Genomic DNA, 18,506 nt, shown 5'->3' with positions numbered 1-18,506 from the left:
AGATATATTTGGTTATGTTGTGCATACATCATCTAACTTTACATATTTACTGAAGAACATTTTCTAACTAACTATAAAAACAACATAACATATGAAGAATTGAAGATAATTTATGATGACTTTAATTTGGGGAATTTATAAAGTATACATTTAGCTGATGGAATGAATATGTGGGAACATAACATGTTAGAACATGGTCTAAAATCGACGTGACTACATACGAGTATTCCTCAATAAATCAGGATGAGTTTGTGTGTGCAACTTAAAGAAATCTAGGAAGATGCTTTCGAGAAGATAAACATTAGAAAATGAGTCATGGAGATATTTGGAAAATTAATTTGGAAATAGTGGGTTGTATAGAAAGAAGTATTTCCTCTGTTACAATTTAGAAGTTTGTTACTTAGTCTTTCAAGAGAGAACAAGGCGTGACAGATTGGTATGAGAAAAAGGTTGGCTAATATAAAGGTGTAGTCGGTCGGGTGCTTCTTCTTTGACAGAAATTAGGAGAAATTGCACCTTAAAACTGAGTTGGGATGAAGAAACAACTCATGTAAGTTATAGAAAATAATTGGTTGAAGCCTTGGCGGTATTTATGGATGAACATGTGTATCGATTAAATTTAATTGGGAGATTTGCACCCACATCTACTTTACCTCAATTTTCTTTCACTTTCACCTACTTTCTACTCTTTCTATACTTTTTCAAGTTTTTTTGTTTTAGGTGTCTTTATTTATGGCAAAATTGCCCCTCTCCTCTTTCTCTCTTTTACTTTTTCTTTTTCTCTTTTTATTATTGTTAACACTTTAAATGGTTATCATAAAACAAATTATCTATTTATTTATATATAATATGTTATGATTATATATTTTTTACATTTTAAGATAGATATTGCTATTTTTTTTTTGAATTTTTAGATTATACAGTATCCATTTGTCATTGAACAATGTTCAATGATAAGTGGTTAATCAATTGCAGTATTATGTTATGTTATGATCTCTTTGCAAGGTTCATGTGTTACCCAAAACTCAAATAATATAAAAAAAGAGCTTATGATAATTAGTTACGGAACTTAACTTGAAAAGAAAAATAAATAAAGTTTAGTGGATAAATAAATTATGGATAGGTCTCCATGGATTTATTCAAAACAAAGTAAAATTTTCCAAGGTTAGTCTCTTTTCCACCACCAGTTCGGAATGTGCGGCAATAACAAAGTATATTCATACATTAAGATTCATGATTTCCATCCAAGCACATCCACTTAACTTTGACCACATATTCATTAACCCTAATTTGTCGACATATGTTTGTTGGACATGAGCACATGCTTTCTTCTGCTATGATATCATTTAGTTTAGTTTGATCGCTACAAATGATAACCATGTGTATATGGTAGCATGGATACCATTGGTGTTTTTTTCATTCATATTCGGTAGGTATAGTATTGTTATTGTGGGGAGAAATAAATAACTAAATCAAGAAAATTGAATACAACTTTTGTTTTGCTGTTTTAAGAACATGAATCGCTCCATTTGCATATTGCTTTGAAGTTTACCATCTGTGATATGCACCAATTCGTTTAAGTTTAATAACTCTCCCAAGCATGTAATGGTCGAACTTGTTTTGTATTTGTTTTAGCTTTCATTGTTATGTGTTTGTAATGCTCTGTTTTTATAATGCTATGTTTATTATGCTTTGCTTTCGTTATTTTGACATTTTGAACAAAAAAAATTCAATATCACAATTAAGTACATCTAATCTTTTAAATAAGCATATAATTCTGGAAATTCCAAGAATCAAAATCGATTAATCATGTAAACCCAAAACTCAATTTTTCTGATGGGATTGAAATTTAAGTTTAAAAACTCACAAGACAACAAACAATCAGTAAAATGACAATCAAACTAAAAAACTCATATCAAATTTCACATGATCTGAAGATTTCTCTTACTTTGGATCTCTGCTCTTGTCAGAATGGTTCTTGTCATCGGCTTCTTTATTAACTTTCTGCAGATCTTTCGTTGATGCGCGGAGAGAGAGAGAATATATAAAGGGTTAGAAGGAGTGAAGAGTAATATGTAATTAAACTTGAGAAAAGTATATGAGTAGTAGAAAGTAGGTGTAGTGGTGAATAATTTTGGAGAAAGTGGGTGTGAGTGCAAATTTCCCAATTTAATTCATGTGTTTGGGTTCTAGAGTAGCTTTTACAAAAAAATTTACCTTATATTTGATGATAATTAGGCTTCTAATTTATTTATTTTTAATTAATGTAAAAGCTCCAATTTTAGATATTCTTTAATCTTGTTAGAATTAAATATGATTAGTATATTTTTGTTCGATTTTTTTTTTAATCTTGATTAAAAGTTAAAACAACAAAAAAGATGTCTATGAAAAAGTTCTTAGGGGAGATTTCAACAAGATTCCTTTCCAACCTGTTTTTCCTATTTTCCTAATTCCTTGAACTTATTTGTTCACTATATATATCAAGCAATTTTCCTATGATATACAGCTCCGGGCGAAGTAAAAGATATGACCTTCTCCATAGACCTTGACTTGCTGGGCAAAAGAATCTTATCATACGACTCAAAGTAAACGATCGACTGTAGTAGTCACACTCATGGTAGCACTGAGACATTGACTTTGTAAATATACAAATTATTTCTCGTTGAACTTGGACTTTCCACGGAAAATTTTGATATTAAAAACGTAGAGGTATTTGCAATTTTGCATCGACCATCGCAGTCCCATGCACATCAGCACATCGTGTTCGAGTTTCTTTCGTTTACTTTTTTTTTCAAGTAAATTATTATATTTGCAATGAAATTGAAGGTGTTCTTGGGGCAATTCTTGATATTGATATGGGTACGTAGCGTTGCTGTTGGGGAAGCTACATGCCTACATGGATATAAAGAGTTGTGTTGAGGAAGAAAGGAACGCTTTGTTGGACCTCAAGAAGTACATAGTCTCAATTACTGAAAAAGATTAAAAGAGCAAGTCGACTATGTTATCCCTACTTGGACTAATGACACAAAGAGCGGTTGCTGCCTATGAGAGGAAATCAAATGCAATCGTACAAGCGGACGGGTGACCAAGCTTTCCATTGGTGGACTGTACCTCAAAGAGAGCTCTCTCCTCGATCTTTCTTTGGTGCATTCCTTTTAAGAAGTTCAAAGCCTCTACTTATCTGCGTACGAAAGACTAGGATTTACGATGTTGAAGGTACATATATGTTGCCTGCCGTACGTCAACTTGATTTTTAATTTATGAGTTGAGTTATGTCTGAAAAGATTCCTTTATATATAAAAAAATAAATGTTTATATATTGTAGATATAACAACCACCACACACACACATACAATATATATATATATATATATATATAAATTCCTTATCTTGTTTAGTAAAAGAATAGAATTTGATCTTTGACATTTATCTTAACTTTTCTAATTTACGTTATAATTTGGAGATAAGAAAAATGTAAAACAATATATTAGTGCTTATAGTTATATCACAGAGGATTTGGAATGACGACGACGTCGACGATGTTCGATCTTCCAGAGGAATTGGTAGAGGAGATACTCTCTAGGGTTACTATGACATCTCTCAGATCAGTGCGATTAAGTTGCAAAAAATGGAACGCTCTCTCCAAAAAAAGGATCCTTGGTAAAGCAGCAACGAGTCAGTTTCTAGGGTTTACGACGTGGGATTCTAGGGTTTGCTCTTTGAGACTCGATCTCCAAGGAATCCGAAACGACGACGGTGGTGACTTGGGTTATCCATCTATAAAGCAAGTAAGTGTACTCAACCACATCGAGGTATTTCAAACCTTTCACTGTGATGGTTTAATGTTATGCGTCCTCGAGGTCGAGGCTATTGGTATGGAACCCATATCTGGGGCAAACCAGCTGGATCCAACCCAGAAACGATTTTGACCAATTTGATTGGTTTGCTCTTGGGTATGACAAGAGCCGTAACCACAAAATCTTGAGGATGTCTGATTATTATCGATGCGGCGAGCTTTTTTCTGGGTCCGAGATCTATGAGTTTAGCTCTAAATCGTGGAGGGTTCTTGATTTCACTACCAACGTGGAAATACGGTCTCTCATCAATCGACATGGCCAGTCTCTGAATGGGAATGCTTACTATTCTGCTGAAGAGAAGATAATCATGCAAGGAGGATTAGCAGAGGCTGGAGCCTTTTTGCTCTGTTTTGATTTTACATCAGAGAGATTTCGACCACGTCTGTCTCTGCCGTTTCACGCTTCTGATGAAGACGCTCTGACTATATATCTGACCAAACAGCTCACATCATTGGACAAGATGGATACTTCAAACCTGTGAAGATTGAACAAGTTAAGAAACATACGCTCCCACTTGTGTGCTCCTCTTATGTTCCAAGTTTACTGAAGATAGATTGAGTAGTTCCCATTTGTGCCCATTAATACAAATTTTGTCGTCTACTTGGATAATCTTTAATTATAATCATAAGCTGCAATTTACAAGGGCTTGTTGATATTCTTATCTGTTTTAGGATTGTGGTTCTCTAAAAAAAAACTAAATAGACAAAATCTTATTTATCTTTTCAAATTATCGAAAGTGATATGTTTTGATATGATTGCATTTGGATGTTGGATTTTCTCTGATTTTCCATCGTTTTTATATATATATCGTCATATTGCCATGTTGTATATCATGTTATCAAATACTTGTTTACCAAGAATCTTGTTTGCAGGTTATAAAAGTCTACAGAAATTAAGAAACCTAAAGATCCTTAATTGATCTCTCTTCAAATAAATTCAACAATAGCATATTTAATTTCCCTTTCTAAATGCCGCTACATCACTTATCACAACTTTTTTCTTTTTCTTCGGGATAACAACATGAATGGCCCTTTAATTCCTGCGAAAGGTGCTGTACCATTTATAACTAGAATGACATTGTATAGCTAAATTGATTCGGTTTATAGTCTCCCGACAAAAGCTACGACGATAATAACTTTTTTTTTATTATCGTCGAAACAGATAAATCCCTAATCGACAGACAGGCATACTGCTTGGGATACTAGGCATCGCTCTCATTTGATTCTCCCTGGAGCAGAGCTTGGTTCTACATAGTTGATGTTTTCATCCACAAGGCAAAAAAAAATTATTATGATAAACTACTCCAGGTACCAAATATGCTTCTTAATTATGTGCTAGTTTCATTGTCGTCTTAAGTTTGTTGTTGTATTCTCAAACATTAACACTTCTAAAACTGAACAACATTTTTTTTTTTTTTTCATTTAATATTTTTTTTTATTTATTTATGTTTACGGCCAAAGTTAACCTGAGCCCGTCTACTGTTAAGACTCGGGGCATAATTTAACAAGGAAGGCTTTAGTCGGTCGTCGTGTACTTCTCTCGGAAGTCTCGAACACATACTTTACGGATTTCAAATCCTCCAAATCCAAATTGATGATCCCACTCTTCAACAGATATATAGAAAAGCCCTATTTTTTTTTTATTGAATCCTTAAGAAACAAAAAAAATCGCAGATGGGTGCGAGCGAGTTTCGTTTCTTCCTCTCCTGCGATATCAATTCGCCCGTCACTTTTCGTATCGAGAAGCTTGATGGTAACCTCCCCGTCAACAAATCTACTGATTCGGGTAAACGAAATTTTGAATTTGAACTTGAATCTCTTTTAATTTGGTTGATTGGTGTGTGGGAATTTTGGAATCTTGCTTTGCAAATGGGTTTAGTTCTTCAGATGAGTTTGTGTGTGTGTGTGTTTTAGGAGTTGTCTCAGTCGCAGAGGAGAAAAAACCAGAGCTTTACATCGAGTGTGCATTGTATATTGATGGAGCTCCTTTTGGCCTTCCCATGAGAACAAGGTTCTTTTTTTTTTTTTTTTTTTTTTTTTTATGTTTTGATGATGTTGATGACTCTTGTCCAAGTGCTTTTATTGTGTGTGTGTTTTTTTTTTTTCATACTAGCTCTCTTCTTAATTCCCAGATTGAAAACTACAGGACCACCATACTGCTGGAATGAACTCATGACTCTAAGTTCTAAATATCGGGACTTGACTGCTCATTCGCAACTTGCTATCACTGTAAAACCAAAATCTCTGCCTTTTTGCTTGTTTTTATGGTGGTACCTTTTTGGTTTCTTCTTCCTTTTTTATGCTTATCAGAGAGTTTCTGTTTTTATCAGGTATGGGATGTGTCGTGTGGTAAAACTGAGGGACTGATTGGTGGGGCAACAGTCCTTCTATTTAATAGCAAAGGGCAAATGAAATCAGGAAAGCAGAAGCTCAGGCTCTGGCAGGGGAAAGAAGCGGATGGTTCATTTCCAACATCTACTCCTGGAAAGGTTTCTGATACATTTCAAGTCTAGATGTATAATCCGAAATATGGTTCTTGACGACGACTTACTTGGATTTTTTTTTTCATACTTTTAGGTTCCACGGCATGAGCGCGGGGAGCTTGAGCGTTTGGAGAAGCTCATGAATAAGTATGAGAGGGGGCAGATCAAAAGCATTGATTGGCTGGATCGACTTATGTTGAAATCCTTGGATAAGATCAAGGAACAAGAAAGCTCCAAACATGGAAGCTCGCATCTGTTCGTGGTTATTGATTTCTGTAGTTTTGAGCATCGAGTCGTATTTCAGGTGCTATATTTACTGCGATTATTTCTGTCTGTTACCTTATATATGTTTGAGTATGCGTGTTTTGCAATAGTGAAGTGACCAGTGGATTTATGTCGATCTGCTTTTGATTTTAAGGAGTCTGGAGCCAATTTGTTCATAACTGCCCCAATTGGTTCAACAAACGAATTTGTTACTGTCTGGGATACAGAACTGGGAAAGACTAATCCTTCAGAGAACAAGCAACTAAAGCTGGCAAGGAGCTTGGATCGTGGCATAATTGACAGGGATCTCAAGCCAAGCAATATCGAGCGGAAGTAAGTATCTTCAGAGAAACAGTTTCCTGAAATATAGTCATAAAATTATAATCTCATGGGTAGGTGATTTCTTCTTTTGTTTGCCCCTATTGTCTAAAGATCCATACAAAGAGTTCTGAAATATCCGCCAACAAGGACACTGAGTGGAGATGAAAGACAACTTCTTTGGAAGTTTCGTTTCTCTCTAATGTCTGAAAAGAGAGCTCTAACAAAATTTCTTCGGTGTGTGGAGTGGAGTGATGTTCAGGTAAGTGTACATCTTTTGCTTGGAGATCAATTTTCATGGTTCTTAATTTTTTCAAGTTGCATGAGCTTCCGATGTTGGCAGGAAGCAAAGCAAGCAGTTCAACTGATGCACAAATGGGAAATGATAGATGTGTGTGATGCTTTGGAGCTATTGTCTCCTCTATTTGAGAGTGAAGAGGTACTACGAGTGCCCATTTAACTTCTATTCTGGTCTTCTAATCGTCTACTCAATCTACTTGCTGTCGTCCTGGTATATTGAAATATAGGCTAATCTCTCACTACACATACTGATAGGTTCGAGCTTATGCTGTTAGTGTATTGGAAAGAGCTGATGATGAAGAACTTCAGTGTTACTTGCTTCAACTTGTTCAGGCTCTCCGTTTTGAACGCTCAGATAGATCTTGCCTTTCTCAATTTCTTGTCCAACGGGGTATGTGCTGAACATCTAGACATGAAATCATGTTGAATTTTCTGTTTAGAACCGGTTTATATATTGGTTAATTGACTGTTTGTTTTCCGCTATTTTCTTTCAAATTTCTAGCATTACAGAATGTTGAGTTGGCCAGTTTTCTCCGTTGGTATGTCGCTGTGGAACTTCATGACCATGTCTATGCCAAGCGATTTTACAGCACATATGAGTTACTCGAGGAGAACATGATCAAGGTGTGGACATAATATTTATTTTTCTTTCCTTCTCCCCTCTATTTCACTTAAGATAAGATGAATACGTAATGGATCTTACTCCTGCCTCGGTTTTCTTTGTAATAATGTGAGATCAAGCCTTTTGAACTTGGGATGTGGGTTATATGGTTAGCAGTGTCAGGTTTTCTAGTGAATAGAATACGCTAGTCCTAACTTTTAGTTAGAGGAGTAGTGGTGCTCAAACTACATATAAAATGGTTGTGCAGCGACAGCATATCATGTGAGATCTGTTTAGCTGCTTGAGAATGATATTTGCTTTAATGTCAGCTGCCGCCTGGGGATAACGGAGAAGATGGATATAAATTGTGGCAAAGTTTAGTGCGTCAAACAGAAGTGACTGCTCAGTTATGTTCCATTACACGAGAAGTGAGAAATGTACGTGGAAACACCCAGAAAAAAATTGAGAAGCTCAGGCAGCTTTTAGGTGGACTCCTTAGCGAACTCACCTACTTTGAAGAGGTACTTTCACTACGGTTTTAACTGGTAACTAATGCTTTTAAAAGTGATGTTTATCCAAGAATGTCTGTGTCGAAGTGTCTACTAACCTTTTTGTATTTGGTTTTCGTCCAGCCTATTAGATCACCACTTACCCCTAGTGTTATCATAAAGGGGATTGTGGCAGGAGAATCAACACTCTTTAAAAGTCAAATGCATCCTCTGCGCCTTACTTTCCGAACAGAAGATGAAGGAAGTTGCAAAATTATATTTAAGAAGGGAGATGATCTCCGGCAAGACCAACTGGTAAATCTAGGTTCATTGTATCATATTATTATCTAGTTATTTTGTTCACACTGTGATTTTTTTTTTCCTCCGTAGGTTGTTCAAATGGTTTGGCTCATGGATAGACTGCTTAAGCTGGAAAATCTTGATCTGTGCCTAACGCCTTATAAGGTGTTAGCAACTGGACACGACGAAGGAATGTTGGAATTCATACCATCCCGTTCTTTGGCTCAGGTACAGGATCTAAACTCATTGCCCGCCTCTCTAATAGTTTTGAGAGTTTATAATACCGTTACCCTAAGATATATATGCCTTTGCATGTTTAGATTCTCTCAGAGCACCGAAGCATAACAAGTTATCTGCAGAAGTTTCATCCTGATGAGCATGCGCCTTTCGGGATAACAGCCACTTGTCTTGATACATTTATAAAAAGCTGTGCTGGCTATTCTGTGATCACATATATACTTGGGATTGGAGACAGGTAGCGTGCAAAACATTTTCTAGTGGTTGTGTTCGAGGAGTTTTTCCAATTTTCTTCCTTTGAATCCAATTGTGATGGCCTAATTTTGATATGTAGACACCTGGACAACCTCCTCCTTACAGATGATGGTCGTCTTTTCCACGTTGATTTCGCTTTCATTCTCGGTAGAGATCCTAAACCATTCCCTCCACCTATGAAACTCTGCAAAGAGATGGTGGAAGCCATGGGCGGAGCAGAGAGGTACCAGGAAATTACATAATTCCATGAGTATTTTGCTCTGAGAATTGTAACATGAGACTTGAAATATTTGGCTATCATTGTGTTGCAGCCAATACTACACAAGGTTCAAATCCTACTGTTGTGAAGCATACAACATTCTCCGGAAATCGAGCAACCTTATTCTGAATCTGTTTCATCTCATGGCGGGTTCTACTATCCCTGATATAGCTTCAGACCCGGAAAAGGGCATTCTCAAAGTAAGTTTCTTTATCACTCTCCACCTAAACTAAACTAAACTAAACGAAAACCCACCATTCTGCTCACAAATAGATTGGCTCTTGCTTTCTCCTTTATCATTCTCGTAAATGCTGACATTTTTTATACAGCTCCAAGAAAAGTTTAGGCTTGATATGGACGACGAAGCATGTATCCACTTCTTTCAAGACCTGATAAATGAAAGTGTAAGCGCGCTGTTCCCACAAATGGTTGAAACTATACACAGATGGGCTCAATACTGGCGTTGAAACAAACAGAGTTTTACTGCTACCGTGTTAACACATCAAAAAAATGTAGATGCATTTACTTTCCTCACGTTAATACACCAGAAGGTTTGATTTCTGTTCTTGGCTTTTACACCCGCTGTGAAAACTGTATCTGTAAATAATAATCTCGTTAACCTTGAAACTTAATGCTTGGACATCTTTCGATAATTATGAAACGGCCCCAGATATTTTGGATATCGCGAATTTGCTCCGACGTCTTTTCCTAATTATGAAATTTTCCCACATCTTTCAGTAATTACGAGATTTACCTACATCTTTCGATAATTACGGAATTGCCTCATATCTTTCGGTAGTTGATAGTCACAAAACAAAATGCATGTTTACTTGTATATTGGAATTGATTCGTTTTCTCGTTTATTCTTGATCTAAAAATCTGTGGATATAACGAAACGATTGATATATATAGAGCTTCTGTTGTTGAATTTTCAATGTAGAGACAGTTTTTATACAAAAACCATATTAAGTGGTCGATGCTCTAATTTATCCCTCATTTGGTGTAGATCTGCTATGCAATACACTCTAAACTACGCTCACATCTAGATGAAAAACAGGTTTCATTTAAAAGTTGTGTAGCTAGTTTTAGCAAAATAGGGGTTTCACAATCTACATATCTCTATTCTCTACATTACTAAAATTATAAAAGTACAAGTCAAGCTCTTATGTTTAATTTTTCTAAGTTCATCTCGGTTAAAGAGGTTTTGCTGATAGTGTCATTATCGGAGACAAACCACCCTCACCTTGTATGACTTTTATCGCGATTTGTTCATTGTAAACGTCTTAATTAGGTAGTCTACATTTTGGTATTGAATTTTATGGTTATAATAAAACTGAAAGAATAATTGTTTTATATATACATTTTTTACGTGATGCACCAATAAAATGGTAAGAAGCCATGCCCTAAACGCGTGTAATACGTGATACCAATGTGTAGGGTTCTAAATTACTATTTTACGTTATAATTTTTTTAATTGAAGGATGTCGATAGGTAGAAAACAAAGTTCCAATTATTTAACCATATATTAAAGAGATTTTTCCAATTAAAATTCATGTTGTATATATTGTATATATCAAGGTCATGACCGAATCAGGCACTAATAAGTGTTTGATGTTGTAAGCAAAGGAGTCTCTCGAAGCTTTTTTAGACACGTAAACAAATTATAATTTTTCCTTTCAATTCTTTGTTGTTGAAATTGTAAAATATTTGAATGGTCTCTTTATCTTTTTGCATTTTTGTTTTTTTCTTTGACGGTAGAATGGTGTTTCTATCTTTTAATCTTGGATAAAATTCCCTATATATTATTCGGGAAATGTCTTCATAAAATGTGTTGAGATAGGGTAAAAACAGTTCTTCGGTCGGTTAGAGTGCTTCACAACAATCAACAAATTCTCGACGGTGGTCACAACTCACAACCTTTAATTGAAAACTTGGCCTTTACGTCATATGAGCATGCCACATGCTCTAAACGTATCATGCTCATATATATGCCATTTTACTTACTTTCTAAAGCCACGTACGTGCTCTCACGTCTCATGCTCTTACACCATTTTAGTCCAAATGCTCTCCTAGTCTCCTAGCTAGTCCTACGTACACTCTTTTTGTTATTTTTATCAGGCCCTCATGCTATATATGGGCTTTCATGCCTCAGACTCTTGATCCTTTCAAGCTCTCTCACGCCATTGACGTTCAAATTAGATGATTCAGTTTTTTTTTTTTAATTTTCTTTTGACAACAACAACTAGATTAACTCAAACAAGTCAACACGAAAAAACATTGTTTACATACATAATCAAATGTGGTTGGGACCGAACACGTAGGACTAATTTGTCCGCAGCACCATTATGAATACGTAGAATTAACACTGGAGCAAAAGAAGTAAACTCCTCCTAGATTCTGTTTATTAATTGTCTTGAACGTCATAAAGCTCTTATTCTATTCGCCTACATATATATTTTCTTCTCTTTTGCAAGAGATTGTAGATCTTACCCACATTCCCACACCAATATTACTTTTTGATATTTTATTTTATCTTATCTATAATTACAAAATCTTAATAGTGATATTTTTATTTATCGTATACTACTATATATGATACAAAATCAAATCTAAACAGCTACGTGACAGACAGCCATACGTTTGAGATTATAAAATAAAATAAATGGGAAAGCCAACCGACATAAAAAATACTAGTAGTCGAATAGAAGAAAGACTTAGCCAAACCGACAAGAGCGTTATATAAATAGCATTATAATTGTGGAATTTGGGCACATTGTTTTCATTTGTTGATAAAAAGATAGAAAGGTTACCTAATAATAATATACTGAGACCGATGCAACGCTTCTGTTTGTTTTTGATTTAGAGAAGAAGACTACGTAGTCTTCTTAATATTTTTTTGGCTAAAAACCAATCAAAATTATATATATATATATAAAAAATCATAAAATTATTTATATATATGTATATATTCTGAAATATTTAATTTAAATAATTTACCAAATTCAAAATATTAGAATTTTAGTTAAGTACCAATTTTCACATTTTTGTTATGTAATGAAATAACACATTCTGCAATTGTACTAAATGTTTAAGGTTTATCACTTTTGCATGTACGTATTGAATTATCATTTTGCCATTTCGTACATGAAACGAAATATGTATGTATGGATACATGCATACCATGTACATACATTATGAATAATATTAAGTTTTTTATCCATAGCTACTTATGATTAGTTTAGTAATCATATGTTTGCTAAGGTGATTTTTCTTTTTTTGGGCAAAATGTTTGCTAAGTTGAATAACTAAACAAAATAACCGGAAAATCGATTATAGACTATCTAAAAAACCATCTAACCGCACCTTAACACCGTTTATTAATAAACAAATTTCTCATAATACTTAACTTAATTGCCAAATTCTACATTTGCCTTGACACATTCGTGCCACATCCTTGGAATTGGAGGTATACTACCTTCCACGTACGACTACGAGTACTTTTGAATATGCCTTTTCGTTACAATATATATTTTTTAAAAAAATCTCTGAAAACGATTTTCACAAAATTTTTATATATTTAACTTCGTTTTCACATTAACTTTTTATAATTTTTTTTTGAATTTTACTTAAACTAATATTTGAGCTTTGATTTCTTCACCCCCACGATTAATTATAAAAAAATGGCAAATACAAGAAGGTTAAAAGTTTTATATCTGAAAGATTTCAGGTTCTGTAATTAAAAGTTATAAAACTGCAACTAGCTGAAAACACTTAAAAAAAAAAAAAAAACAGAGTAATCCATTAATTTGTTCCGGATTTACCCTTCGTGCTACTTCTATTTAATCAAGCCTTCATGTAATTTACTCAAAAGCCAAGTAACCAAACTAAAAGTTTTACATATCCCCAGAGAAAAAAAAACTGTGTTTTTTTTCTTTTACTTCTGAAACACTTGAGAGAACTTTCCAAAGTATCCTCTTAACCCATCCTAATACTTTTTCTTTTGCCCAAAATGGCCCCTGAGATTCCCGTAAACTCGACCTATGTATCGGAAAAGGCGTATCAAGAAGCACCTCCAACGAGAGCTTATGTGACGTTTTTGGCAGGAAATGGAGACTACGTGAAGGGAGTGGTGGGATTAGCAAAGGGTTTGCGTAAGGTCAAAAGTGCTTATCCTCTTGTTGTTGCTATGTTGCCTGATGTGCCTGAGGAACATAGAGAGATATTGAGGTCTCAAGGCTGCGTTGTGCGTGAGATCGAGCCTGTTCACCCTCCAGACAACCAAGTCAAGTTTGCCATGGCGTATTACGTTCTCAACTACTCAAAACTTCGTATTTGGAACGTAAGTATCTCGATTCTTCACAAAACTTAGCTAAGATGTGATATAGTCAAAGTTCTTTGTGGTTTTTTCTTACCTTTGAAGACTTCTTGCAGTTTGAAGAGTACAGCAAGATGATATACCTTGATGCCGATATCCAAGTCTTTGACAATATCGATAACCTCTTCGATTTGCCTGATGGGTACTTTCATGCCGTGATGGACTGTTTCTGTGAGAAAACATGGAGCCACTCGCTGCAGTATTCGATCGGGTATTGTCAACAGTGCCCGGAGAAGGTCACATGGCCAGAAGATATGGAATCTCCTCCTCCACCTCTGTATTTCAACGCCGGTATGTTTGTGTTTGAGCCTAGTCTTTTGACTTATGAGAGTCTCCTCCAGACCCTGGAGATCACACCACCTTCACCTTTTGCAGAACAAGTGAGTTACATTAGTGCATCGGTTTTTTAATGCTTCAAATAAAAAACAAGACCTGATTTTGATGATATTTTATTTGTAACTTTGATTGGACAGGATTTTCTCAATATGTTCTTCGAGAAAGTTTACAAACCGATCCCTCTGGTATACAATCTGGTTCTGGCTATGCTTTGGCGTCACCCTGAGAACGTGGAGCTTGAGAAGGTCAAGGTTGTTCATTACTGTGCAGCTGTAAGTACCTCTCTCTTTGCTAACAAATCCGAGCCGGTTTAGCTTATTGCTGAAACTTGATATTTTTCATGTTGGATGGTGATAATAATAGGGATCCAAGCCATGGAGGTACACTGGAGAAGAAACTAACATGGACAGAGAAGACATCAAGATGCTAGTTGGTAAATGGTGGGATGTATATAATGATGAAACTCTCGATTTCAAATCTAAAGTCCCTGCAGATATGGAAGAAACCGTTACAAAATCGAGCATCCTAGCTTCGGCACTCGAACCGGAAATTACCTTCTTTCCTGCACCTTCCGCTGCTTGAGATGTCTTGCTGGAAAGGGCACAAGACTTGGTTTGTTCCTCTATCTATTTCCGTTTGATACAGGTAAACATAGTTTGAACTAGTATAAGAAGATATAGAAACCTTGGTGAGTTGGAATCACAGTTCTTACCTGCCCTTTCTCGACCCGAGAGGTTTTCAATAGTATTTGCTAAAGTGTGTAAGGTGTGTTAAACTACTAATGAAATAAGTATTTCTATTGCTATCTTTGTGTACAGACAACACTACAAATGTTCAATCTGTTAAGCCTAGTAATTACAAGGTGACCTATATTGACTATTCCTGCATCATAATGATGTCTGACTTTTGAACTGCATAGAGCTTGGTTCTAGTTTCCGTGGAATGTTCTCGATCCGAACATAAATTGAAAACAAAAAGATCAGTAAGGGATGTAAATAAGTGTTATTGGCTTTGGACAAACTATCTCAAGAACATAACAAGTTGCAGATTCTTAAACAGATCATGTAAGGTTTCTAAGAACAGCTCTTCTCAAAACCATGAGAACTCGTAGCCATGGCTGAAGCTAATAACTGACGCAATTTTTACACGTCGATTAACTAGTATATATCCGTTGTCAGAAGCAAATGTATCATTCCAGTGAGGTAGAGTAATACTCACCTTCTACTTCCTCCTCTTCAAAGTATGATGTCTCAGAATTGCCATCAAAAAACAGGAAAGGAGCAGCTTCTTGGTCTTTCTGAGGTTTCCTCTCATTCATTCCTATAACCGTAACTATCTTTCTCTGGATACAGTCTTCAACAGCCTCACGTTCAACTTCTTGAGGCTGAAAGCCAAGAACCGATAAGCAATCTCCTTGGAAGTCTAAGTCAGTAGAGGAGAATATTAGGCCTGCTATTGATCTTGCAAGGTCAGGGACATAGCTGCAAATCTAAGAAAGATAAGCACCAACAACAAAAAAATCTTTGGTCAAACCTCTCGAAATTTAAGAGATTGACACGAAAAGTTGAAAAGAGATTGACCGATAGAGCACCTTATGAGCATGTGAGCTTAGAAGAAAACCCTCATGTTTAGCCTTCAAATCATCCAATGCGTTTTTAATTCCCTTTTTCACAAGATTTATACCAGGCCCATTCTTCTGTCTTGTTGCATGTTGATTGTGATACCAATGGAGGGCGATTTCTATTTGCACAAATGAAGGAAAATTTTCCCATTCGAGAAACACATGTCCATCTTGATCATTCACATTCGCCAGGATCAAACCGTAACTTTTCCAGTCCATCTTTTTCAATGCACTCAGAACAAAATGTGGAACAGGGGAAGGTGCGAAGTTGTCAAAGTATAAAACCTGGGGAAATTCATCATTTAAGATCCGCCAATCGTACATTACATCTCATTATGAGCTACTGTATTAGTTTGAGGCTTAAACAAACCTTTGTTTTGCCGTCGCATGATCTGCTGCAATGCTGAGTTGTCTCTAGCAAGTCACTTATCACAATCACCACTTCAACAGTCCCTCCAACTCTCTTATGTTTGTCTTCATGGCATATAGTTCCACTTCCAACTTTAAGATGCTCTCTGAAAGTAAAATATACCCAGATTTTTCAGACTTAAATTGTAGAATAACTTAACAGACACTTCAATTAGTAGAAACGAACTAAGTTATGTATTAAGTGTGCCAGAAACAAAAATAGTGTTACATATTATATACCTATCAGAGAAGCAATGGTCACACATTGTATCCAAACAGTTCCCATGCCTTAAAACATAGTCCTCAAGACCAAACTTCAACCGTTCAAGATTGGAGGCAGTAAAGCATGGAGTTTTGTCAGCGTTCACTGCAAAGACGTATTGAGTTTGAGTACCAGGAGGAGCCCCTTGTTTAACCATCAGATCCATTGTGACATTCTGAGATGAAGAATGAACCAACTTTTTAGTTCCATGATTTGTCAGTTCTGATACTAAATTATCATGAGTAAGGAAACAATTTTCAAGATAAAATTGTCGCCAAAGGGAGAAACTTGAACTTACAGGTATATGCAGAACAAGCATCTGCAAGATAACAGGGAACATATATCATTCCAGGGTACCTTAAGCAATCATGAGGGAACTAAACTTGACGAAGCCGACTACATTCAAGTGATCGCATCAGGAGGCCGACAGTACCAATTTAAAAGATATACGAGATCATCAATTTCCAAAGCTCTGCAGGATAGATCTAACCACTAAACAAGCTTTGGTAATTCATGACACCGAGTCATTGCTTGACCTAATTAACAACTGATTAACTAAAGAGCGACCCTCAAAGACTTCAAACATAAACTGTCATCCCAAAATGACCAAATGCCATTGGAATTTTTCTCCCTTAAATAGGGCATATGTATGCTCTTTAGCCTTTGGTTCTATAACAAGTTGTCAGCAGTATTTTTGAAATGTCATGTCTATGGTCACACTAACTACCAATAAGCATACACTTAAGTTCAGTTGAAATCAGTATTTAAAAGATAAGAAGAGAAAGGAAGACCTTTTGAAATAAGCCAAGTATCGGGGCTACAAGAACATCCATACTCCCAAAAACACTCAAGGATACTTCCGTCCCACTGAAAAACAACACAAACCGAATATACAAACAAGTCAAGACACTCACAACGGCTTAAAAATCAGTAAAAAAAAAAAAAAAAAACATAGATTGAGGAGTCTACACACCTAAACTTAACACCATTCTTAGACTGAGAAGGTTGCCTTTTAAGTCTCTTGTTTGATATATACTCATCAAGATTTATATGATAATAGTATACCTCATCGTCAGTAAAGCCTGCAATTCCCAACAAGCACATGGGGAAACACATATAGAGAAAGAACAATAAACAAGTTCCACAGTAAGTTCAACATGTTTCCCCTTATTGAACTTATAATAGGCAAAATCTAAAGGCCATAAGCAGAATCAATCAGAGTGACCAAAACTTACAAGTAGTCTTGACAGAGAGTAACCCATCTGCATCACATAAAACCCACAGTAGTCAGAATCGCTTTAAACTTAAGAGAATTTGCATTAGATCAAATCAAATCAATACACAGACCCCAAATCTTCACTCCATTGAACTCTCTAGGACACCTCAGATCCTGAAGCTGCTCCAGTTTGCATCCGATTCCCGTATCCGCAACTGTACAGAAACATCAAATCGATAGATAACGAGACCAATTTAGCATCAATCGAGACTCGAGAGCGAACCCAGAATCGGAAAACAAAAAAATCAGTGAAAATTACTCGAAATAGACGTAATCGGAGGATCCGTATCAGTAGATTGATCAAGAAGAACTGATAATCTACAGAGATCTTCTGATAAACGGCATCTTTGGAAAGCAGACGAGACCAACTGCGCAAATCAAGTTAATCGAAACCCTAAGAAAAACTTGAGAACGGAAAATTTTCCAGAGAGGGGGTGAAACGGAGGAGAAGAGATCGATGGCTGACTTACTTGTAGAAGAAGCTTCGGAGCCACAGTGGTGATCTCCATGGGCATGGCCAGGTCCTCCTCCTTCGCTTCCGATATTATTGTCCCGCGCGTATCCCCAAAATTTTGAAATCCAATTCCTCCGAAGTCCAAAGTGAAGTTGTGTAGACTGTAGAGTCAAATTAAATCAATTATTTTTGGACAAAATAAAATAATTCATAATAATTTGATTTTTGGGCTAAATAACTTATATATATATATATATATATATATTTTTTTTTTTTTTTACCCAAAAATATAAAACTAATTATTTTGTTTGATTTTCTAATAAAATGAGTAGTATTAATATTATTGAAGATAAAAATAAAAGTGCGACATGAAATAGGGTTTGATTGTGTGTTGACACTCCAAGCTCATAACC

General features: G+C 35.7%; 3 protein-coding genes and 1 pseudogene across 8 annotated transcripts; 3 read left to right on the top strand and 1 right to left on the bottom strand.

The window, feature by feature from the left end:
* Positions 1-3,538: 3,538 nt before the first annotated feature.
* On the top strand, positions 3,539-4,451 carry LOC104705140 (F-box/kelch-repeat protein At3g13680 pseudogene; annotated as a pseudogene).
* A 737-nt stretch (positions 4,452-5,188) lies between these two features.
* On the top strand, positions 5,189-10,043 carry LOC104703636 (phosphatidylinositol 3-kinase VPS34). Of its 3 annotated transcripts, none has more exons than XM_087459979.1 (17): positions 5,189-5,642; positions 5,771-5,867; positions 5,989-6,085; positions 6,187-6,345; positions 6,434-6,643; positions 6,758-6,936; positions 7,036-7,183; positions 7,265-7,360; positions 7,477-7,612; positions 7,724-7,845; positions 8,152-8,343; positions 8,455-8,625; positions 8,701-8,838; positions 8,931-9,085; positions 9,182-9,325; positions 9,414-9,561; positions 9,691-10,043. In XM_087459979.1, the coding sequence occupies exons 1-17, from the start codon at positions 5,531-5,533 to the stop codon at positions 9,826-9,828; spliced, it is 2,442 nt and encodes an 813-aa protein (XP_087316105.1). In that variant the 5' UTR covers positions 5,189-5,530; the 3' UTR covers positions 9,829-10,043. The 3 variants fall into 3 exon arrangements, 2 of the variants coding, with proteins under 2 accessions (XP_087316105.1, XP_087316107.1); XR_015562635.1 differs by having other exon boundaries at positions 5,223-5,642; positions 8,091-8,343; XM_087459981.1 differs by lacking the exon at positions 5,189-5,642 and having other exon boundaries at positions 6,003-6,085.
* A 3,184-nt stretch (positions 10,044-13,227) lies between these two features.
* Positions 13,228-14,877, top strand: LOC104703634 (galactinol synthase 4-like). Its single transcript, XM_010419678.3, has 4 exons — positions 13,228-13,700; positions 13,793-14,116; positions 14,210-14,344; positions 14,436-14,877. Exons 1-4 carry the CDS (start codon positions 13,371-13,373, stop codon positions 14,652-14,654), a joined length of 1,008 nt encoding a protein of 335 aa, XP_010417980.2. The 5' UTR covers positions 13,228-13,370; the 3' UTR covers positions 14,655-14,877.
* Positions 14,878-15,059: 182 nt separating this feature from the next.
* On the bottom strand, positions 15,060-18,274 carry LOC104787124 (type 2 DNA topoisomerase 6 subunit B-like). 4 transcript variants are annotated; one of them, XM_010512644.3, is made up of 11 exons: positions 18,110-18,254; positions 17,899-18,007; positions 17,711-17,794; positions 17,599-17,625; positions 17,337-17,445; positions 17,155-17,230; positions 16,662-16,682; positions 16,342-16,538; positions 16,064-16,208; positions 15,664-15,978; positions 15,060-15,561 (listed from the first exon to the last, which is right to left on the bottom strand). In XM_010512644.3, exons 1-11 carry the CDS (start codon positions 18,152-18,154, stop codon positions 15,262-15,264), a joined length of 1,428 nt encoding a protein of 475 aa, XP_010510946.2. In that variant the 5' UTR covers positions 18,155-18,254; the 3' UTR covers positions 15,060-15,261. The 4 variants fall into 4 exon arrangements, with proteins under 4 accessions (XP_010510946.2, XP_087316102.1, XP_087316104.1 ...); XM_087459977.1 differs by having other exon boundaries at positions 15,411-15,553; XM_087459976.1 differs by lacking the exon at positions 16,662-16,682 and having other exon boundaries at positions 16,342-16,559; positions 18,110-18,274.
* Between the last annotated feature and the right edge of the window lie 232 nt (positions 18,275-18,506).

This window comes from Camelina sativa, chromosome 7 (genome assembly GCF_030686135.1).
Source record: "Camelina sativa cultivar CO46 ecotype springtype chromosome 7, ASM3068613v1".
NCBI lineage: Eukaryota > Viridiplantae > Streptophyta > Magnoliopsida > Brassicales > Brassicaceae > Camelina > Camelina sativa.
This window is presented reverse-complemented; position numbering and strand designations above follow the sequence as displayed.